General features: G+C 50.6%; 1 protein-coding gene across 3 annotated transcripts in view; it reads left to right on the forward strand.

Moving 5' to 3' along the window:
* Positions 1-23580, forward strand: part of PEMT (phosphatidylethanolamine N-methyltransferase) — a 109638-nt gene that overhangs the window by 30191 nt on the left and 55867 nt on the right. For 2 of the 3 annotated variants that reach the window (XM_015427644.1, XM_015427645.1), the window contains exon 3: positions 17145-17260. In XM_015427644.1, the coding sequence (XP_015283130.1) occupies positions 17145-17260 (116 nt within the window). Of the gene's footprint in view, positions 1-17141; positions 17261-23580 lie in introns of all 3 variants that reach the window. The other variant, XM_015427643.1, reaches the window with a different exon arrangement.

Genomic DNA, 23580 nt, shown 5'->3' on the forward strand with positions numbered 1-23580 from the left:
CTCCCTGCCCCGTTGTTGGCCCTCCAGAGGAACTGGTTGGCCACTGTGTGAGACAGGAGGCTGGACTAGATGGACCCTCACTGGTCTGACCCAGCAGGGCTCTTCTTATCAGAGGAAGCCCTGAAAGTGAAACTGGAAGTCCACTGGAGTCTGGGAATCTCTCAGGGTGACCTTGTGCTGGTCACACCCATTCAGCCTGACCTACCTAACAGGGTTGTTGTGTGGGGGAAACGGATGAAAGGAGAATGACGCAAACTGCTTTTGGGAGAAAGTCAGGGTATGCATAAATAAATAAATAAATAAATACCCAACTCTGACACAGGTGCTCCTGGAATCTCGGCCGTCTAGGCAAGTCCCTCGTTTGCCTGCGTGGTTAGGTTGGTTCTGATGCAAAATTTTCCCCCATCAGCGGCCTTCATCTGGCCTTGAGATATATCATTGATTCCTCTTGGCTGGTGTGCATTCCCCAGGCGTGGAGGAGCACGGGCCCATTTTAATTAACCGCGGAATCCTTAGCAGAAGCGGAAGAGATTGATGGTCTCTTTTTAGGAAATGTCAGGACGCTGGGTACTGTTTGTTCACATTCCCATGTGTTTTGACTCTGCTGGATTTGGCAACGCAGACGATTTACTCTGAATTCGGGAGGCTATGGAAGCATCGTGGGGTTTCTCCTTCCCCCCCTCCAAAACGGTTAAAAAAAAAGTGTGCGGTGTAGGGAATTGGTGGTTCTTAACTCTGGTAGCAAATGTGTGTGGACATGATCAAGCCATTTGTCATGATTGCTAATGAAACCTCCATGCTCAGAGGCAGTCTGCCCCAGAATAGCTGTTGTTGTGAGGCAGCGTGAATAACCCTGCCCTTCTCCGCAATGTAGCCCATACTGGCTGACGTGGTTCTCCTCTCCTCCATTTGCTCCTCGCAACAACCCTGTGAGGTAGGGGAGGCTGAGAGATTGAGTGGTTGGCTGAAAGTCGTCCGGCAAAGCTTCCATAGCAGTGCCAGGATTCGAACCTGGGTCTCTCAGATCCTAGTCCAACTCTCTAACCACTACGCCACCCTGGCTCTTTAGCTCATAATACCAATCCCGTGTCTGTTACGTTTGTTACGTGGCCTTCGGAACTAAAAATCTGGCGACCTGTTTATATGATGTGGTGGCTCTGAGGTGAAGACGCTGAACTGCAGACCAGAAGGTCGGTAGTTCGGCAGTTCGAGACCCGAGTGCCGCATGACGGAGTGAGCTCCCGTCTCTGGCCCCAGTTCCTGCCAACCTAGCAGTTCGAAAGCAATTGCAAGTAGATAAATAGGTATTGCTTCGGTGGGAAGGTAACAGCATTCCATGCGCCTCGGTGTCTAGTCATGCCAGCCACAGGACCATGGAGACTTCTTCGGACAGCGCTGGCTCTTCGGCTTGGAAACGGAGATGAGCACCGTCCCCTAGAGTTGGATTTGACTGGCTTTCGAGCAAAGGAAACCTTTACCTTTACCTTATCCATACAGAGTTTTACAGTACAAACAAAAAGGGGAGAGAAATACTTCCCTGTTACAGCTAGCTTACAGTCTCCAGTTTGACTGCGGGGAGAGAACTTGAGGGGGCCCAGGAGGGGAGCCGACAAACTCCCACGTGTTTATTCGACCTCTGTGGTTGGAAAAAGAGGCCTCTTGAATCGGCTTTTGGCTTATCCCTGGATTCATTGGGTGTACGGCAACCTGACGCCCAGCGTTGTAACGCTTCCTCTTTTGGTTTCTCTTTCCGCTTTCTCCTCCTTTACGCATCTCCCTAACTCCGTAATCTGTTTTACGAACAGAGCAAGAAATGCTGAGTAATGGACTGTGTGCTGCGCTGTCGCTCCCTCCTAGTTCACAGCGCTGTTTTTTCCCAGGTGAAGCCTTCCGCTCGCATTTCCTCTCCTCATCAGTTCTGGCTGCTGCCTGGATGCACAATTTATGCGATCTGAAGAGAAAAAGCTGTCAATCTTGTGCCTGGCTTTGCCAGCGGTCCGTCTGCTTGCCTCCGACAGGCTCGGCAATATGTCCACTGTGCGTGAGAGGCCTTGCCGCAGCCCAAGAATTGGTGACGTCCGGAGAGAGAGTCTGCTGCCTCTGCTTTCCACTGCCCCTTGGAGCCATTCGGACAGCAAGAAAGTGACGCAGAGAGCCAGTTTGGTGTAGGGGTTAAGAGCAAAGACTCTAATCTGGGAGAACCCGGGTTTGATTCCCCACTCCTCCACATGCAGCCAGCTGGGTGACCTTGGGTCAGTCACAAGTTGTCTCAGAGCTGTTATCTCAAGAGCAGTTTTCTCAGAGCTCTCTCCGCCCCACCTACCTCACCGGGTGTCTGTTGTGGGGAGGGGAAGGGAAGGAGATTGTAAGACGCTCTGAGACTCCGAGTGAAGGGCAGGGTATAAATTCAATCTCTTCTTCTTTGCCTGTTTCTGGATGTCAGGTGGACCATCAGTTTCCATCAGAGAACTTTGATGTTCTCTGTCCCATCTTGGTGACACCCAAAATATCTGATATGCCATGCAGGACTTATATTGTGCCCAAGAAGTTATTATTTGGGTTGCTTATTTACTTTAGGCAGTGTGGCGTAGTGGTTAGGGTGTCCAACTGAGATTGGGGAGACACAGGCTTGAATCTCCACTTGGCCACGGAACCTCGCTGGGTGACCTTGGGCCATTGCACGTTTCTGGCCTAACCTACCCCGCAGGGTTGTTGTGAGGATAAACTGGAGGAGAGGAGGACGTTGTAAGCTGTCTTGGGTCCCCACTGGGTGCGGAGGGGGGTATAAATGAAGAAGCTGTGGGAAAAAATGATTTTTTTTGGTTTTCTGTGGTGCTGATCAAATCTGTGAGTCTTTATTCCCTGTCTCGTAATGGTGCATCCCCTCCCCACAAAATATATGTTCTTGTGCATCTGTTGTGTGCGGGGGGTGATTAAAACAGCCGAAAACAGTGCCAAAATGGCTTCAAAAGAAGGGAACACGTTGGGCAATCCAGCAATGGAAATATGCCAAACCAAAAGAACAGCCGGAAATATGAAGAAGGAATTTAAAAAGGGTCTTTCCTCTATTTATGGGTAGCTGGAAATTACTGCCACTAGACCATATCCTGCAGAATTTTCCCTCTTAAAGCGGGGGCCTCCAGCATTTTTGAGCCTGTGAAAACCTTTGGCATTTTGGTGGGCGCAAGCAAAAAATGGCTGCCACAGGAAGTGGAGCCAGCCACGAAATGGCTGCTGCAGAAGGCGGAGCTGACTACAAAATGGCTACCACAGAAAGCGGAGTCACACACACAGAGGAAGCCTAAGTGCTGAGGAGAAGAGGGGTAATTTTAAAAGCCAATTTGGTGTAGTGGTTAAGTGCGTGGACTCTAATCTGGGAGAACCAAGTTTGATTCCCCACTCCTCCACTTGCAGCTGCTGGTGTGACCTTGGGTCAGTCACAAGTTCTCTCAGAGCTGTGCTCTCGAGAGCAGTCCTCGAAAGACCTCTCCCAGCCCCACCTCCCTCAAAGGGTGTCTGTTGTGGGGAGAGGAAGGGAAAGGAGTTGTAAGCCGCTCTGAGACTTCAAGGGAAGGGCGGGTATAAATCCAAATTCTTCTTCTTCTAAAATACGTGGGGAAAGAGGAATGAGAGAGACTAAATCTAGCAGTGTGGAGTCAGTTGTCTCTGAAATGTTATTTTAATCTGCCCCGCCAGTCACCTCTCCAGTGGCCAATCAAAAGCCCTGCTAGGGAAGTGCCCCGCCTGGCCCCACCTGCTTTCTACAAACACTTGTTGGCACCAGGAAAGGTGTTGGTGGGCACCGGTTGGGGACCTCTCCCCTAGTGGTAGCGATTTCTTCCCCCGCAAAGTGCTTTTTGCTGACGCAAGACTCCTGTGTCCAGGAAAGGTTCCTTGTACTGGAGGAAAATGCCACCGTGAGCATGATGGGGCTACAAGATCCAACCCGGAATCTGTCATCCCTTGGAGACTATAGGTAAAGGCAGGGCTTTTTTTGTAGAAAAAGCCCAGCAGGAACTCTTTAGCATAATAGGCCACACCCAACAGCAGAAACTCATCAGCATATTAGGCCATACCCTGACAGCACATCTCATTAGTCTATTAGGCCACACCCCCATGTTACCAGAAGTGTGGTCATCCAGCCACACCCACCTTTTGCTTCCTATTCTATTTACTTTGTTTATTGGCTTTTTTTTGTAACAGGAACTTCTTTGCATGTTAGGCCACACACCCCTAATGTAGCCAATCCTAATGAGTTTCTGCTGTTGGGTGTGGCCTATTATGCTAAAGAGTTCCTGCTGGGCTTTTTCTACAAAAAAAGCCCTGCCTTTACCTATAGTCTCCAAGGGATGACAGATTCCGGGTTGGATCTTGTAGCCCCATCATGCTCACGGTGGCATTTTCCTCCAGTACAAGGAACCTTTCCTGGACACAGGAGTCTTGCGTCAGCAAAAAGCACTTTGCGGGGGAAGAAATCGCTACCACTAGGGGAGAGGTCCCCAACCGGTGCCCACCAACACCTTTCCTGGTGCCAACAAGTGTTTGTAGAAAGCAGGTGGGGCCAGGCGGGGCACTTCCCTAGCAGGGCTTTTGATTGGCCACTGGAGAGGTGACTGGCGGGGCAGATTAAAATAACATTTCAGAGACAACTGACTCCACACTGCTAGATTTAGTCTCTCTCATTCCTCTTTCCCCACGTATTTTAGAAGAAGAAGAATTTGGATTTATACCCGCCCTTCCCTTGAAGTCTCAGAGCGGCTTACAACTCCTTTCCCTTCCTCTCCCCACAACAGACACCCTTTGAGGGAGGTGGGGCTGGGAGAGGTCTTTCGAGGACTGCTCTCGAGAGCACAGCTCTGAGAGAACTTGTGACTGACCCAAGGTCACACCAGCAGCTGCAAGTGGAGGAGTGGGGAATCAAACTTGGTTCTCCCAGATTAGAGTCCACGCTCTGGCCTTCCAGGGAACAGTCAGGGTTGATTTCTTTTAGGATCGACTGATTTGATCGCCTTGCAGTCCAAGGGACTATTCATACCCCCTAACCTAGAACTGTAACCCAACTGCCGAAAACGGTTAAAGGCTGGGACAACAGGGGGGCATATAAGGACCTAGACAGGGTAGCTTAGCGTGAAGGGAAATATAACACCCTCCTCAGCCCCGAAACATTTGAATTTGCTGTTGCGCTGTCTGTTTTTGCGGTAAACCGAAGGACTTAAAAATGGAACAGCGGAAAATAGAACGGGGAGCTGGGGTTTCAAAGCCCAAGGCGGTGTCAATTAAAATGCAACACTCTGAAAAGTCAGGCTTGCTGGGCTGATGGAAAACAGTATATCCGTGTCCCTGGAACAAACACTGAATATGAATGAAAGGCAAGAATATGCGGGCAAAAGTCATGCACAGCGTTGCCGACTGATGAAACCAGAGCGGCCGGATAGCTTTTTAAAGTCGATCTTGCCAACTCCTTTAATCAGGCTGCTTAAAATTCATATTAAAAAAGATTTTTTTGTGGGGGGGAGAGGAGAGGAAATTAGATCATTTTTATAAATTATCTGGATGAGGGTGCGGAGGGACTACTGATTAGCTTTGCAGATGACACCAAATTGGGAGGAGCAGCGAACGCACCAGAAGATATAGAATTCAGTGAGATCTGAACATGCTGGAAAAGTGGGCGGATGTGAACTAGATGCAGTTTATCAAGGATAAGTACAGTTTTACATCGGGTTACAAAAATGAGGAACACTAATACTGGGTGGGGGATACACTTCTGAGTAGCAGTGTTTGTGAACAGGATCTTGGGGTATGGGTGGACTGAAAGTTAAATATGAGCAGCCAATGTGATGCAGCACCAAAAAAGGCTAATGTGATCTCGGGGTGTATCAACAGAGGCATAACATGCAAATCGCAAGATGTGATAGTCCCATTGGTCACTGCATTGGTCAGGCCGCACCTGGAGTATCGTGTGCAGTTCTGGAGGCCTCACTTCCAAAAGGATGTGGACAGAGTGGAGCGAGTGCAGAGGAGAGCGACGAGGATGATCAGGGGCCTGGAGACCAAGTCCTACGAGGAAAGGCTGAGGGACTTGGGAAGTCCAGTCTGGGGAAGATGAGGTTGAGGGGGGACATGATCAATGCTCACTCTGTGGAGTCTTGTGAGCAAAAATTCTACTTTGTGAGCTACTGGCATTAAGATTGTGAGCTAGTGATTTGGCTACTGCATAAATGAGTTTGCTCTGGAGCATTCCTTCCTGAGCTTAGAAAAAAATGTCAGCTGGAGGCTAAAAAACTGTGAGCTAGCTCACACTAACTCAGCTTAGAGGGAACACTGGACATAATTGCTTTCTTTAAATATCTGGGCTGTCACTTAGAGGAGGGGTTGCGGTGGCTCAAGTGGTTTAGACGCTGAAACTGCAGACTGGAAGGTCGGCAGTTCCAGACCCGAGTGCCGCATGACGGAGTGAGCTCCTGTCTCTGGTCCCAGCTCCTGCCAACTTAGCAGTTCGAAAGCAAGAAATTAAAAGTAGATACCTCCTCCAGCTTTGGTGGGAAGGTAACAGCATTCCGTGCGCCTTGGCATCTAGTCATGCCGACCACATGACCACAGAAACGTCTTCGGACAGCGCTGGCTCTTCGGCTTGGAAACAGATGAGCACGATATCCATAGAGTTGGATTCGACTGGCTTTCGAGCAAGGGAAACCTTTACCTTTACACTTAGAGGAGGGCAGGGAGCTGTTCCTGTTGGCAATAATGGGTTTAAATTACAAGCAGTAAGATACCGGCTGGATATTAGGAAAATCTTTTTTTATAGGCAGAGTTGTTCAAGAGTGGAATCAGCTGCCTCACTAGGTGGTGAGCTCCCCCTCGCTGGCAGTCTTGAAGCAGCGTCTGGACAAACACTTGTCAGGGATGCTCTAGGCCAGTGGTGGCGAACCTATGGCACGGGTGCCAGAGGTGGCACTCAGAGCCCTCTCTGTGGGCACGTGTGCCATCGCCCCAGCCAGGCCCAGGCCATCATTAAAGTGTCGAATTCTCTGCCAAATAATTGTAAGTAACTGAAAGCATTTGGGATTGCTTTCCTTGCTTTGTTTGGATCATCTTAAGTTAATGTATGAATTGTTTTTTCTAAAGTAAAACCTTTGTATTCAGGTTAAATTGCCGTGTTGGCACTTTGCGATAAATAAGTGGGTTTTGGGTCGCAGTTTGGGCACTCGGTCTCTGAAAGGTTTGCCATCACTGCTCTAGGCTGACCCTGCATCGAGCCGGGGGTTGGACTAGATGGCCTCTAAGGTCCCTTCCAACTCTATGATTCTATTGGCCCATCAGGGTCAGTGCTGTCTACTCGGACTGGCAAGGGCCCTCCAGAGTCTCAGGTTCTAGTCTTTCATACCACCTGCGGCCTGATCCTTTTAACTGGAGATGCCAGGGACCTTCTGCATGAATATGATAGGGCCTGAGAGAGCCAGTTTGACGTAGTGGTTAGGAGCACAGACTCTAATCTGGGAGAACCAGATTTGATCCCCCACTCCTCCACATGCAACTGCTGGTGTGACTTTGGGCCAGTCACAAGTTCTTTCAGAGCTGTTCTCTCAAGGGTAGTCCTCGAAAGAGCTCTCTCAGCCCCACTCCTCCTCCTCCTCCTCCTCCTCCTCCTCCTGATGAGGCCTTGTCCCACGCAGGTGACAGACACCCAGCAGGTCCTGACAGATAAGTTGACAGGAATGACCCGTGTCACCAGGCAGAGTAGATGGCACTGGGTCAGATGGACCATCACCTTGACTCTGGAGAGAAGCTGCGGTGGGCAATCTAATACTGAAAATGGTGGCAGCTGAAATTTAAACAGTTTGGAGAATCATAGAATCACAGAGTTGGAAGGGGCCGTACAGGGCATCTAGTCCAACCTTTTGCTCAGTGCAGGATCAGCCGGGAGCAGGGGTGTGAAACATGGAGCCCAGGGTCCGGATCAAGCCCCCGGAGGGCTCCTATCAGGCCCGCAGTGGACTACGCCAGTTTGGTGTAGAAGTTAAGTGCGCGGACTCTAATCTGGGAGAACCGGGTTTGATTCCCCACTCCTCCACTTGCACCTGGCTGGATGACCTCGGGCAAGCCGTAGCTCTGGCACAGCTGCTCTTGAAAAAGAGCAGTTTCTGTCAAGAGCTCTCTCAGCCCCACCTACCTCACAGGGTGTCTGTTGTGGGGAGGGGAAGGGAAAGGAGTTTGTAAGCCGCTCTGAGACACCTTTGGGTAGTGAAGGGCGGGGTATAAATCCAATCTCCTCCTCCTCTTCTTCTTCTTCTGCTTCTGCTGCTGCATCATCTTAGGTTTGCAGCTTACAGATACACACCTGAACAGCACACTCAAGATTGCAACAGCACAGATATTTTGATGCAATAATTCAGAGCAAGAGGTGTCAGTTATCAGGCACTGCTAAATAAACAAACTATTGCGAGAGTGCTAACGTTTTAAGCATGTTTTTATTTTAAGTAAAAAAACCACCCTTTGTGTTTGTGTCCTTTATAAAGTTGATATCTCCACTTCCTGGCATTACGTTTTATGACACACACAGCCCGGCCCAACAGGGTCTCATTTATGTCAGATCCGGCCCTCGTAACGAATGAGTTCGACACCCCTGTCCTAAAGCATCCCTGACAAGTGTGCAGGTGCAGCTTAAAGACTGCCAGGGAGGGGGAGCTCACCAACTCCCGAGGCAGCTGATATTGAAAAGTACCAGGCCCAGAACCGAGCCCTGTGGCACCACACTGGAAACCTCCCTCCATTCATATGAAATGCCACTGACAGCTACCTTCTGAGTGCGGTTCTCCAACCAGTTCCTTATCCACCTAACTGTCCCAGAGTCTAGTCCACAGTCCTCTAATTTACCGATCAGAACATCATGGGGAACCCTGTCAAAAGCTTTACGGATGTTCTGATTCAGGATAAGGGTGATTCGCGTTTTTCACCAGGTGCCCTCAAGACGGGTGCAGGGGAAAACCCCACCTCCAAACAGGGACGTTGCTGTGCGAAGTCCCCGGCGCGATCACGTCACCTGGAAGTGACGTCATCAAGTGGGGACGCTCTGGTATTTGGGCAAACTCTATGGTTTTGAGGCCGGAAAAAACTATAGAGTTTGCCCAAATACCAGAGCATCCCTGGTGTGATTTTATTTATTTAGTTAGTTATTATTCAATTTTTATCCTGCCCTCCCCGCCGAGGCAGGCTCACTTCTTGGCAGTGTTCTCTCTAAGGTGAGTTAGTGTGAGGCTAGCTCACAGTTTTTTAGCCTCCGGCTCGCACATTTGTGTCTTAGCTCAGGAAGGATGACTCCAGAGCAATAAATTATGCAGCAGCCAAATCGCTGGCTCTCAACTTTAATGCCAGGAGTTCACAAAGTAGAATTTTTGCTCAGGAGACTCCACAGCTTAGAGGGAGCCTTGATTGTAGGTGATGTCATCACATCAGGGACGTCGCACAACATCCCTGCCCGCCCCCCAGAACGCCCCCCCAAGTCCCCTGCTCCTGCCAAGGGAAGACCTGGCAACCCTAAAGAGGAGAGAGACCAGATCCTTGTAAGGATCGGGGCTTCACTAGAACCTCAGAAAGAGGGTCAGCGAAGGGCATCATAAGAACCTTTTGTTGATCCTTAGGCATTGCTGGACGGGGTTGCCAATTCCAACCTGGGGAAATCCTGGAGGTTTGGAGACGGTGCCTGGGAAGGGCAGTCTGGGGAGGCGAAGGAGCTCAGCGGAGACGTGATTCCCTTGAGCAGGGGCCCCAGCCCTTTTCAGCCTGTGGTAGGGTTGCCAGGTCTGGGTTGGAAAGCACCTGGAGACTTTGGTGGTGGAGCCAGGAGAGGGCCGGGTTTGGGCAGGGGAGGGGCCTCAGCATGGTACAATGCCCTAGCGTCCACCCTTCAAAGCAGCCATTTTCTCCAGGGGAGCTGATCTCTGTCAGCTGGAGAGCTGTTGGAAAAGCAGATCCCCAGGCCCCACCTGGAGGCTGGCAACCCTAGCCTGTGGGCAGTAGGGGCAATCACAAAATGGCTGCCGCGGGAGGCAGAGCCAGTCACAAAATGGCTGCCGCAGGAGGCAGAGCCAGTCACAAAATGGCTGCTGCGGGAGGCAGAGCCAGTCACAAAATGGCTGCTGCGGGAGGCAAAGCCAGTCGCAAAATGTTAGAGAGCAAGGTTAGACATAGCTTAGTCGGCAAAGCTTCAACATTTCAGGCAGAAAACTGTTTAACAGGATACCTTTTAATATGCAAAGAAGCTGTGCTGCGGAGAAGCCCCACAGAGCCCCTCCCACTTTCTGAAAGCGCTTGACAGTCACCAGGAAAGGTGTTTACAGGTTGGGGACCTCTGCCCTGGAGTCTGCCATTCAAAGCTGCTGTTTTCTCCAGGGGGACAATCTCTGTTGTCTGGGGATCCGCTGTAATTCTGGGAGGCCTCCAGCCCCCACCTGGAGGTTGGCAAGCCTACAGCAGGTGCCACACGTTCAAATCTAGCCTTGCTGCTTATCTGCCTTTCCTTCCCCACCCCCATCCCTGGGACAACTCTGGCGCTAAACCGAATTCTGGGTGCCGAGTCCTGGGCTGGTGGTTCAGTTTGACGGGGGGTAGGCCTGAATGTGCCTTTGAGATCCAGTCCGAGGGTCTGTGGTGTTGCCCCTCCAAAACTAGAAAAAGAAAAAGGGGTCAGGAATGTTCCCACGCTTCCGTCTGTTGACAAATTGCGCAGGATTGTTCAGAAAGTCATTTTGACAAAAGAAATGGAAATGCAGCAGTACAAAATTGCACGATGCTTTTTATGTCAGGGATAGCGCCGCGGCCGTAATTGTGTGTAAGAAATCTTTAAGCCGTTCCCACCTCCCATCTCAGCATTGTTTAGACCATATCGTGCTGGGTTTTTTAAAATTTCATTCTTCTCTGATGAGGTAAGCCGATTTCATTTATCATTTGTTGCCTAATTGGTGCAATCCAGTAAGTATTGACTGGGTCTTTTCATTGCGTCGTTTTTGACAATGCCGTCATTCGCTTGGAGTCTTCAAGGGAAAAGTGGGTGAGAAATGAATCAGTAAAAATTTCTGGGCCCTCCCCTTTATTTTCATGTATTTGCATCTATTTAATAATTATTATTATTATCCTATGGCATTGTGTGTGGTATAGTCAGGCTCGGTTGGCGCAGTCATAAAATGGCTGCCTCAAGAGGTGGAGCCAACCAAAGGCAGCCAAAGCTTATCATCAGTCACACAGTGGACATCCTAGTGCTGTGGTGGCAGCTGAAACAGCACATCCAATCAATTATCCAGTGGCCAATCAAAAGCCATGCTGGGCCGAAGCCCCACCCGGCCCCACCCACCATTTTCTAAAAACACGGGGCAGGCACCAGAAAAGATGTTGGTGGGCACCACATAAGGGGATCCCTGTTCTAATTTGGGAGAACCGGGTTTGATCCCCTACTCCTCCACATACAGCCAGCTGGGTGGCCTTGGGTCAGTCACAGTTCTCTCAGAGCTGTTCTCTCAAGAGCAGTTCTGAAAAGAGCTCTCTCAGCCCCACCTACCTCACAGGGTGTCCGTTGTGGGGAGGGGAGGGGAAAGGAGATTGTAAGCTGCTCTGAGACTCGTTCGGGTAGTGGAGGGCGGGGTATAAAGCCAATCTCTTTTATTCTTCTAGACTGCCGTGCGTGTTTTATGCCCCAGCATGCTTCCGTAGACCTCTTTTTATTGGCTTGGCTTCTTTTTATTTACTTATCAGTACCGTGAGGCAGCGTACAAATGTTCAAACTGAAGAAATTATTCCGAGCACATCTCTTTTTGATCATAAGGACTAGAAACTGGCTGAATTCTATACTTCCAAATGGCATTCTGCACTCGCTCAGTACTTTTCCCGTGTGTCTGCCGATTGGCAGCAGACACGTAGCAGTAACGGTTATAAGATGCTTGGAAAGTCTTCCGAAAGCTTCACTGCCATCGTAAGTCATTAAAACTGCTAACATCCCTACGAGGTGGGCTAATAGCATCAGTGCCGTACTAAAAAAGGCAGGCTAATGTTTTGAATCATGATCTTAAGGCCTCCTGGATACATCTCAGAGGGCACCCGTGTTGGCCTGCCGTAGAAGAGCTGGATTCGAGTACAGCAGCGGCACCTTAAGAGACCAACAAGGTTTTTGGAGTGTGGACTTTTGAGAGTCGAAAGGTCGTGCCCCGAAAATCTTCTTGGTCTTTGTGGTGCTGCTGGAATCAAACCTAGCTCTGAATATGTCTGATGCCAAGGGGTGATTCAAGCTTCCTGAATTCATGGTGTCAGCCGTTAGACAGCATCTCCTTATACTCTATCAGCTGCTGCTAACCTTCATTTCTGGGCCGATATCCAAAGGTGTAAATTTTCGAAAAGACAAAGAATGATGCCCTTGCTTTATCATCATTCGGCCCCTCCCTGCTTGTAATTTAAGGGATTGGGGAAGAGTTTCAGAATAGTGGGAGAAGCAAGATGGCTTACCTAAACGAAAGTGACATGACACATCCGTCTTGCGGCTGACGTGTGACAGGCAGAATGATTTCCCGCCAAGGTTGGGGGCTGCCGGCTCATTTGCCTGAGCGTCTCCCGTCTGGCTCCGTTCTCCTGTTGACTCAGCGGCCTGTCGTGGATCCGATTCAGCGGTGACTTACACAGACGAGGCCGCTCGCCCCGTCCTTGTGTGTTCACCCACCGTGCCTGGAGCTTCGGTTATAGCACCCCTGTGACGCACGCTTCCATTTCTAGAATTGAATTGGAAGCCACAAACTGGCAAGAAGGGGAATGTACATCTGCAATTGGACGTGAAGGGTTGGGCTAATGAGGAAACGTTTGTTCCATAAATAATTGGACTGTCTGTCTTGCGGTGCGGGCCGCAGGTCAGAACAGAGACCGATTTAGTTTTGGACTTACGCCCCCGAGACAGCAAGTAATCCCTGAACCCCAGTTATTCAGTGCCAAAAGGAGGTTGCGAGAATGATGTGAATGCGTACTAAGGCAACTGGAGAGAGGGGAATATTGAGGATCCGAAGTCTCGAACCCAGAACCTCGGGGCCAAACTCCTATGTCATGTGTCTGGAATTCCAGCCACATAGTTTAACTTTAAAAGACAGTTTTACTCTAGATTGGGGTTGCAGTATTGGGAATATTCTTCCCCAGGCCCATCGGGGGGCATTTAAATTTCGGGGGGGGGGAGGTACTGGCTAATTGAATCAAAGTTAATTTAATTAATGGGGCGGACCCGGGAGGGAAGCCCCGGGCACAGGTGAGGGGAGAGCAGGTGGTCTCCTTTCCTCCTGACATGGGTGAGGGAGAGGGAGTCAAGCCAACCAAGGTAGTGCCTGCAGCTCGGAGGGATGGAAGGCAAAAGTTTCCCAGCTGGGGAAGAAAGATGGAGGCAAGCACAGCAGGAGTTCTTGGGTGCTTCTGCTCCTGGCAAGGGGGAGGGAGATCCCGGGCTGGGGCCTCCGGGGAGCAAACTACCTGGAGGTCGGGAGGATGATGCTTCCTGCAGGAGGAGTTCAAGAGGCACCTCCGGAGCACCGCTCCGAGCCGGATGCCTGCCTCCACTTGGAGGTCTCTTGCTCCATGTTCTGCTCCTGGACTCCTCTCCCCGCAGAGGGCTTGTGGCAGAGGGCTTGTCGGAAGCTGCCCTAGATGGGAGCACATCCGGCCAGTGCGGAGGACACGGCACTGGCTGCCAATAGCATACCGAATCCTCTTCAAAGTGCTGGTTCTTACCTTTAAAGCCCTATATGGCCGGGGTCCAACATACCTATGGGACCGCTTTTCCCCATATATACCCCAGAGAGCACTACGGTCTGGGTCTCAAAATCGGTTGACCCTCCCTGGCTCGAGGGAGGCCAGGCTAGCTGCTACTAGGGCCGGGGCCTTTTCGGTGGCGGCCCCTACCTGGTGGAACGAGCTCCCAGAGGAGATTGGGGCCCTGCGGGACCTCTCACATTTCCGCAGGGCCTGCAAGACGGAGCTCTTCCTCCAGGCATACAATTAGGGGCCGCCCCCGCCCTAGGTCGCCGCCTTGTTGCACGGCCCGTAATGTTGACATCGAGCTGATGCCTCAGGAACGAGCAGAATAACATCTCAACACCTCACGGGGAAATAACATCGAAGCACTTTAATTTGAAAGCATCTAATTCGTTTGATTTTTTAACTGCCGCCAGTATTCTGAAATTTTGTAACGTACGCATTTAAATGTATTTTAATTCTGTATTACTTATGCTTTTATTCTGTATTGTATTTGTTATTGGAAGCCGCCCTGAGCCTGCTTTGCAGGGAGGGCGGGGTATAAATTTGACTATAAATAAATAAATAATCGAGTGCCTCAGGGGAGAGAAGGCACACAGGGGAGGGGAGGGAGGGCGGCCTCCCCTCCTGGCGTGGGTGGGGGAGAGAGAGCGGAGGGGAGGAGCCCACCTTGGTGCTCACTCCCCCCCCCCCAGCCCTCTGCAAGTGCGCCAAGGGCCAGGCGCAAGTGCGCTCAGTGGCAGGAGCACTCTGGGTTCTCCAAGGGGAGCGGTGGCCAGTCCGGGCTGGAGCTCTGCCTGCCGCAGGATGTCCCAGGAGAGGCGCACTTGCTTTGGCTTCCCGGGCTCCTTCTGTGCGCCCCCTGCCCACCGAGTGCCTCGGGGGAGGGAAGGCACTCAGGGGAGGGGAGAGCGGGCGACCTCCTGGCAGAAAGTCGAGGGTCCCTGGCAGTGTTCCCGCTAAGCCGAGTTAGTGTGAGCTAGCTCACAGTTTTTTAGCCACCGGCTCGCACATTTTTGTCTTAGCTCAGGAAGGAGGGGCTCCAGAACCAACTAATTCATGCAGTAGCCAAATCGCTCGCTCACAACTTTAATGCCAGTAGCTCACAAAGTAGAATGTTTGCTCACGAGACTCCACAGCTTAGAGGGAGCATTGGTCCCTGGCACTAACTCAGGGGGGCGGCCCCTGAAGAGCCCCACTGTAGCTATGCGCCTGTTCTTTCCCCCCAGTGGGAAAACTACTGGATTAGCCAGGCTTGGTATCAATACCCAGAACCGGGCCTTCTCCTTCCTCCAAAAGGTTGTCTTCCCCGGTTGAAATCTCTGCTGTGCACGCGGACTTAGAACTCAAGAACGCATCCTCCGGGTCTAGAACTGGGCCAAACTGATTCTAGGCTGCCCCAACATGGGAATGTGGGGTTGCGTTGATGCCGCCCGAAATTTCAGAATTCGGCAGCTTTTGCAGGATCAGATGGCAGAAGGAGGTGGCAAAGTCCCGAGGGGGGAGGGGAAGCCAAGCGAGAACCAGTGTAGAGTGTTGGACTCCCCATTCACCACGGACGCTCACTGGGTGACCTCGGGCCAGTCACACTCTCAGCCTGGCCTACCTCACAGGGTTGCTGTGGGAATAAAATGGAGGGCAGGAGAATGGTGTAAGCCACTTTGGGTCCCCACTGGGGAGAAAGATAGGGTATGAATGAGGCAGATGAATGAAATAAAATAATAAATAAAGGGGGAGGAGGGGTCATAGAGAGGCAAAGGGACAACAAGCTGAGGAGCAGATAAGAGGCATCGCCAGGGCTATTTTTGGGCAGGAACGCACAGGAACGGAGTTCCGGCTGGCTCCCAAGTTGGCCACACCCAGCAGGAACTCATTATCATAATAGGCCACACCCAACAGCAGAAACTCATTAGGATTGGCTACATTAGGGGTGTGTGGCCTAACATGCAAAGGAGTTCCTGCTACAAAAAAAAGCCCTGGGTTTTGACCACAAACAAGGTAAACAGAATAAGAAGCAAAAGGTGGGTGTGGCTGGATAACCACACTTCTGGTAACATGGGGGTGCGGCCTAATGGGCTAATGAGCTGTGCTGTCAGGGGTGTGGCCCAATATGCTAATGAGTTCCTGCTGTTGGGTGTGGCCTATTATGCTAATAGGTTCCTGCTGGGCTTTTTCTACAAAAAGAGCCCTGGATCGCAGTGGGGAATAGCCCCACAGGAATCAATTAGAGATGTCCAAGTGTCCCTTCAGCTGCTGAAGGAGATATTTATTTTTTTTAATTTAAATATTTATGCCCTATTTTTCTCCCCCATGGGGTCCCAAGGCAGTTTACAACGTTGCTCTCCCCGCCCCCTCTTAATCCTTGCAACAACGACCCTGTGGTGTGGGTTTGGCCGAGAGAGATCTGACTGGCCGGAGGTCACCCAGTGAGCTTCCGTCCCAGAGTGGGGATTCAAACTTGGGGGGCCCCAGATCCTCATCTGACACTCTGACCACTAGGCCACGCTGTCCCCGGCGGTTCTTTCCTCAGACCCACCTCCCTTGTGAGCCGGGATCTGCTTTCTGGCTCCCAGTTGGTTGCCTGACTGTCCCTCACGGCTGGGAGTTGCAGTGGAAATGACGGGGGCCCAGCACAGCCAAGGGGTGGTTGGGGGACCCAACATGAGGCCCCCAGGCCAGAGCCTGGAGCAGCTAACCCGACAGCCCCGTAACGAAGGCTTCCCTGATCACATATCATTTTGTAGACTTTTTGGCAAGACCCACTGTATGTGTTTCCCATGCACTCTCAGAATAGTCATTCACTTCATACCTGCTTTTCTCCCCAATGGCGACCCAATGTGGTTTCCGTTGTGCTCTTCCATTTTATCCTCACAACAACCCTGTGAGGTAGGTGAGGCTGAGAGGGGGTGACTAGCCGAAGGTCACCCTGCAAGCTTCCATGGCAGAGCAGGGATTCAAACCTGGGTCTCCAAGCTCCTTTCCTCCATTTTATCCTCACAACAGCCCTGTGATGTAGGTGAGGCCGAGAGGGAGTGACTGGCCCGAGGTCACTCAGCAAGCTTCCATGGCAGAATAGGGATTCAAACCTGGGTTTCTTATCTCCTTTTCCATTTCGTCCTCATAATAACCCTCTGAGGTAGGTGAGGCTGAGAAGGGGGTGACTGGCCCAAGGTCACCCAGCAAGATTCCATGGCAGAGTGGAGATTCGAGCCTGAGTCTCCCAGTTCCTAGTGACCAATGCCGTAAGCACCACGCCGCACCAGGGTTGTATTTCTTGTACTCCAGCTTCGAAGCTGACTGTGCGGACAATTTGATCCGTTGCAGGTGACCCTCTTCTGATAACCCGTTTGTTTTGTTTCTGTTTGTTCAAGCAGGTAGCAAGATGGGAGCACAGAACCCGGGCTCTGACCCGCATCTTCCGTTCCCCGTACACCGCCTGCTACGCCTTGGGAGCCGTCATCTTGTTGCTTAACTTTCTGCGGAGTCACTGGTAAGAAACGTCATTCGGGCAGTTCTGTACCCAGACTGGCCAACGAGAGCAGTTTTTGGAAGTGTCCCCGAGGTTTTTCTACACCTTTCATTTACTTTTTGAATGTAACCTGGAAGAGCCCTGACCTGGGCAGCCCAGGCCAGCTGGATTTCATCAGATCTCGGAAGCTAAATAGGGTAGGTCCTGGTTAGTACTTGGATGGGAGACCACCGAGGAAGTAGTCCAGGGCTGCTATGCAGAAGCAAGCAGAGGGAAATCACCTTTGAACGTCTCTTGCCTTGACCTGGAGGGCCTGATCTGGTCAGATCTTGGACGCTAAGTGGGGACAGTCATGGTTAGTGTGTCATGAGTCAACCAGGGCTCAGCGATAGAAAGAACTCCTCAGGAGAAGAGGAGCCCCGTGTAGTCAGCCTTCAGTTAACAGAAGCTGACCAGCAGGAAAATGAGCTGCAGGCTTGTCAGGATTCACAGACAACAGCTGGTGCAGAGCCGACACCCTCCAGCCCTGAGGAGGACTTCAGTTGGCCATTCCCAGCCCTCCAGTATCACCTAAACCCTTAGAGTGCCACAGACAGAGGCTGAGAACAGAGCTACAGACAAGACGGCAAAGTACACAACTCCTGGCCCAATGCCAGCTGCCTGCTGATAACACAGATGAGCTATTGGAGGATTGCTTCTGAGCAGCTGGCTGCAAGCACAACCCTTAATTGTGTGGCTATAAAACCAGCCAAGAGAGACTGTTAGGCATGGATGCAACTTGTACAATAGACACTAAGCCACTGACTCTGCCTGGCCTGACTTCTGGACCTCCAACCTTAGACCAAATGACCCTGCCTTGCCTGACTTCTGGCACCTGATACGGAGCCTGCAAGCCGGTACATAGTGCTTGAATGGGAGTCCACCAATGAACTTGCTACACAGAGGGTGTGTTCAGACGCGCCGTTTCAGCCGGCATAAACTGCTCCGGTTGGAACTGGAGGAGTTTGATCTGGAAGAAACGCGATCACAGTCACCTCCTGACTGTGCAGCACATCACAATATGCCCGTTCACACATCGGCGGTTTAAAAAAAAAATTACATTTTGCGCATGCGCATAGGCAGCCATCCACAGAGTTGAGATCTTTGTGCAGGCGCAGAACACCCCGTCCCGAAAAGCGTGCCCTGAAGCGAAGACGTCCCTTTAAATTTTTACTCTGAAACTGGCCTCCGTGAGGTCCCAGACTCGTCTAAAGCCTTACACTAGGCACATTTTAAAAATTATTATTATGAATGACGGGGCGAAGCTTCACCCAAGCGCACATCGCCTACTAAAAAAAAATGGCGGCCGAAAAGCGGAAGCCTTGGGCTTCCGAACGGAAGTGACTAGACACCGGTGGAGAGCAATCAGACGGGGATAATGCGGCTGGAACCGGTACACTCAGGATACCACCACTTGGGGACCTAGTAGCAGAATACAACGGTTTAAAGGCTGTTTGCAACAGTTAGGGACGGAAGGCAGATGTTCGCCGTGTGATCGCCCGTAAGTACACCAATTCCAACCGGCATCTATACCGGCTTAAATGCCCGTCTGAACGCACCCAGAGGCAGGCAATAACAAACTATCTCTGTTTATCTCTTGCCTTGACAACCTTACAGGCTTGCCATAAGTTAGCTTTGACTTGATGGCACTTTCCGCTACCCCCAACCTGGAAGAGGGCAGTGCGTAACTTTTTAAAACAAGTAGCCCTGGCCTGGACAGCTCAGGCTAGCCTGATCCCCTCAGATCTCGGAAGCTAAGCAGGGTCGGCCTGAGCTTGTATTTTGAAGGGGGACCTCCAAGGAATACCAGGATCGTGACATAGAGGAAGGAAGTGGCAAACCACCTCTGAAACTTCTCTTCCCTTAAAAACAAGTCCAGCTCACCACCTAGGGGTGCATAACGCTAAAAGAGCTAGAACTCTTGGCTGCCAGGCAATCTTAGGATCTCCTGTCTGTTTTACATACAATGCCATACGATAATTGTTATTAAGTATTATTAAACAAACAACTGGGGATGTGGTGGAAGAAGAAACCTGAGGCCCAAATTCCAATTTAGATGGGTTAGTCTGTGGCAAAAGGGCTATTATGTGGGGTCGTTTGGGGGGGGGGGTGTCAAGGGAGCCGGCTTGACGTGTTCTATGGATCCCCTTTGGTGAATTGTCCAGAATCCTTTATTATATTAGCAAAACTCATCCACTTGGGGGCAACTGCTGGTGGGTATTCCATTTCCATTGCCTCGTTGCATTATGCCAGTGTGGTGCAGTGGTTAAGAGTGGTGGGCTAGTATCTGGGAGATCTGGGTTCGAATCCCCATTGGTGCCGTGGAAGCTCTCTGTGTGGCCTCGGGCCAGTCACCCACTCTCAGCCTAGAAGAGAAGAAGAGAAGAGATTGGATTTATACCCCGCCCTTCACTACCCAAAGGTGTCTCAGAGCTCTGACAGAAACTGCTCTTTTTCAAGGACAGCTCTGACAGAACTACGGCTTGCCCAAGGTCATCCAGCCAGGTGCAAGTGGAGGAGTGGGGAATCAAACCCGGTTCTCCCAGATTAGAGTCCGCGCACTTAACCACTACACCAAACAGAGAGCGGTCTCGCTGGGATGCAGCTCTGAAAAACCGGGAGAGGCTGAAGGAACACCGATTTTCAATTTTAAACCACTTTGCTAGAAATAAGTCTCACGGGATATACACCTGAGGAGGAGTCTGTGTTTTATTTTTATTTATCTATTTATTAGACATTTGGGGTACAAATGGAACAATTAAATAATTTCACCCCTTGTATGGTTGGGGTGGAAGGTGTTAATGGTCATCCTTCTCCTGTAAAGCATGAGAGGCGAGGAAGAGAATAAGGCCTCTCCCCTGCATATCGTAGAGGAGTTACAGTATTTGCCATTTGCCGAAGCCATGAGGATTATGTGGAGCACTTAAGCATACCGGTTGCTTCAGCTCCCTTATCTCCGATGTGACAAGATAACCCTTTTTTATCCCTCCCCCGTTTGCTAGCGAGTAATCCTGCATGAATGATGCACTGTACATCATGGTAATGTGTCCTTAGGTGTTCTCAGTGCAGCCAAGGTAACCGCACCGGAGTCGGTCTGTGGGTAGCTCTGTCAGCACTCCCCGAGCTTTAGTTCCACTGTGGCTCACAGCTGGCCGAGGCGGGACAATTGATTGTTATCTGCTGCGCGTTCTATCCAGATTCCTGTTATCCCCCTGTGCCGTTTGATCTTCATGACAGTCCTGCGAGGTAGGCTAGATGGAGAAAGAAGGGAGCAGCTTGAGCTTTGTGGCAGAGTGGAGGATTTGAATGTAGGTCTCTCAGCGCAACACTCTAACCACTATGTCAGACTGCTGGAGACGGGTCTTTGAGGGCAAGTATACAATTAAGAATGTGCAGGTTTTTATTTTCATTCTTAATTTTTACGTTAGCTTTTGCTTCATTTGCGTTTATGCCGGTCATCATTTCACATCATTTTGATTATTGTAACACGTAAATGGGGGCTTTTCAGTTCTTACTTTTTCTTTCATCGCTTTGGGAAATTCATGTGCACTTTCTTTTGCAAGGTCAGCTTCGCTTTGATTATTCGATCGTTGGGGGGAATTACAGCGCGAGTTCCCTGTCTCCTGGTGCCTGCTGATTTTTCTCTAGAACCTCTTTGGTTGCAAGACTCGTTTGACCTTGCTGGTTGGAAAGTGCCGATATCAGTTTTGTGCCCTCTCGACTCTGCTTCCTCCAGCCTCCTTGAACGCTCTAAACCAGATGGCCAGCAGCAAAATGAATGATGTTCACTAGTTTTTCCATGTTATATTAATTAATAGCTCCACTCGTTTTCACTAACCTAATCTGAAGTAGGAAAGCCCTGAGTTGGACCGCAGAGTCGTGGCCCCATTTTGGAGGCCCAGAAAACCTCAAGAATCAAACTTCCAACCACCTTTGTTTGGAAATGGCTGTCTTTTTCTTTATTTCCCCTCCCGAAACGGTTATGTCATTTTCGTATCAGAACTCCAGACAGCAGAGATGGTGGTTATTCCCATAATTACATAATGCGTGGCTTATGTAACAGAGAGATAAGTCGTGTTTGAGGTGTGTGGGGAGGCGGGGGTGGATTTGTCCACCGGCTTTCGGGAACGTTCAATAAAACCCAGTTTTGGTTTCCGGACATAAACAGTGGCGGGGAGTGAGAGGAAGGGAGGATCTGTGTTGACAAAGCTTTTTTTCGTGTTTTTCCCCCCTTTCTTCGATCTGCTTGTGAACTTGATAGGTTGTAGCAAAGGGCCGAGACCGCCCACACCGTTAGGTCATTGAAGCAGGTAATCCTCGGAAAAGCCCGGTCATTTGAGTTTGTTTCTGGGTGTTGTGGTGACCTGAACTTGCTTTCCAAACACAGCTCGCTGTAACGGAGAGAACGTTCTTCAAGAAAGTCCAGTTTCGACACGCTAACGCACATAGCTGCCTTCTGTGGCGTCTGACCTTTGGGTTGACCAGCGTGGACCTTGTCAGCTTTGGCTGGCAGCAACTCTCCAGGGTCTCCAGTGAAGGTCTTTCCACATCATCTCCCACCTGATCCTTTTAACTAGTGACTCTGGGGGTTGAACCTGGGACCTTCTTAATCTTCTGCCACTGAGCTACGGTCTCTCCCTAATCGCTGCCTTCTACTGAGTCAGACCCTGGGTCCATCAAGGTCAGAATTGTCTACTCAGACTGGCAGCCGCTCTCCAGAGTCTCAGCTAGAGGTCTTTCACATAATTTGATAACTGAAGATGCCGGAGATTGAACTTGGAACCTTCTGCATGCCGAGCAGATGCTCTACGACTGAGCCTCTCTGAGCTAAGTGGGAAGAATACATGTTTTGCATTCAGAACGGTCGAGGTGCACCCGGCATCTCCAGTTAAACTGTAATAACAGCTTGTTTTATTTATTTTTTATTTATTTATATTTGGATTTATATCCCGCCCTACCCCGAAGGCTCAGGGCGGATAACAGGAGCACTATGTGCCAAGATTATAACAATAAAACACATAATATAAAACAATAAATAACAATAAAATACAGTAACAAGTTTACGATACAAGTTTACAAGTTTAACCAAGATGGGTAGATCTTAACCTCCATGGTAGCTTCCAAATCATGCCCCGATGTCTCGTCCCTCCAGTGGGATCCAGACAATCTTGATGGTAATACGATAGTGCATAGGGGCGGTGGTGGAATAGTAGTGGCAGCAGCTCCTACTCAAAGGCCTGGCGGAAGAGCTCCGTCTTGCAGGCCCTGCAGAACTGAGAAAGGTCCCGCAGGGCCCGGATCTCTTCCGGGAGCTCCTTCCACCACCTTGTATTGCGGAGGAGCTGTGGCTCTGTGGTAGAGCGTCTGCTTGGCATGCAGAAGGTCCCAGGTTCAGTCCCAGGTTCAATCCCCAGCATCTCCAGTTAAAAGGACCAGACATTGGTGATGCGGAAGACCTCCGCCTGAGACCCTGGAGAGCCACTGCCAGTCTGGGTAGACAATACTCCCCACTCTGCCATGGAAGCTCACTGGGTAACCTTGGGCCAGGCACACACTCTTAGCCTGACCTACCTTGCAGTATTGTGGTGAGAAAGAAGAAGAGGAGGAGGAGGAGGAGATTATACCCTTCCCTTCACTATCCGAAGGAGTCTCAGAGCGGCTTACAATCTTCTTTTCCTTCCCCTCCCCACAGCAGACACCCTGTGAGGTAGGTGGGGCTGAGAGAGCTCTCTCGTGAGAAAACAGCTCTGAAAGAACTTGTAACTGACCCAAGGTCACACCAGCAGCTGCATGTGGAGGAGTCGGGAGTCAAACCCAGCTCTCCAGATTAGAGTCTGCGCGCCTGACCACTACACCAAATGGAGGAGAGGAGAAGGATGAAAACTTCTTTAGGTTCCCAAGGGGGAGAAAGGTGGGTGTCAGTTAAGTGTTGCAGTGACTGTCAGAATAAAAGGTAATTGCTGCTGAGGCAAATCCGGGGAAAGGAGGAATTGAATATGTGTTTTGCAGAGTTAACTGTTACACACTGCCCCAAATAGGGCTTAAACGCTGCTTGTTAGATGAGCAAAAGCCATTATCAGCTCTGTAGGGGGAAAACTGGGATCCCGGAGCTAGTGGAAGGGGCCGGCAGGAGGAAGTGATCTTGATAAATACCAACTCTGTCCCTTATGCAACCATTTGAGGCATATGGCAAGGAGCTGCAGAGCGTTCAGGAAACAATAGATGCCCTGGTCTTCCCAGATAATAGGACCATTTGGTGATGGCCCAGTTTATTCCAAGCTGGTGGGGGTGTTAGACCGCTC

This window comes from Gekko japonicus, unplaced genomic scaffold (assembly GCF_001447785.1).
Source record: "Gekko japonicus isolate JY-2015 unplaced genomic scaffold, Gekko_japonicus_V1.1 scaffold136, whole genome shotgun sequence".
NCBI lineage: Eukaryota > Metazoa > Chordata > Lepidosauria > Squamata > Gekkonidae > Gekko > Gekko japonicus.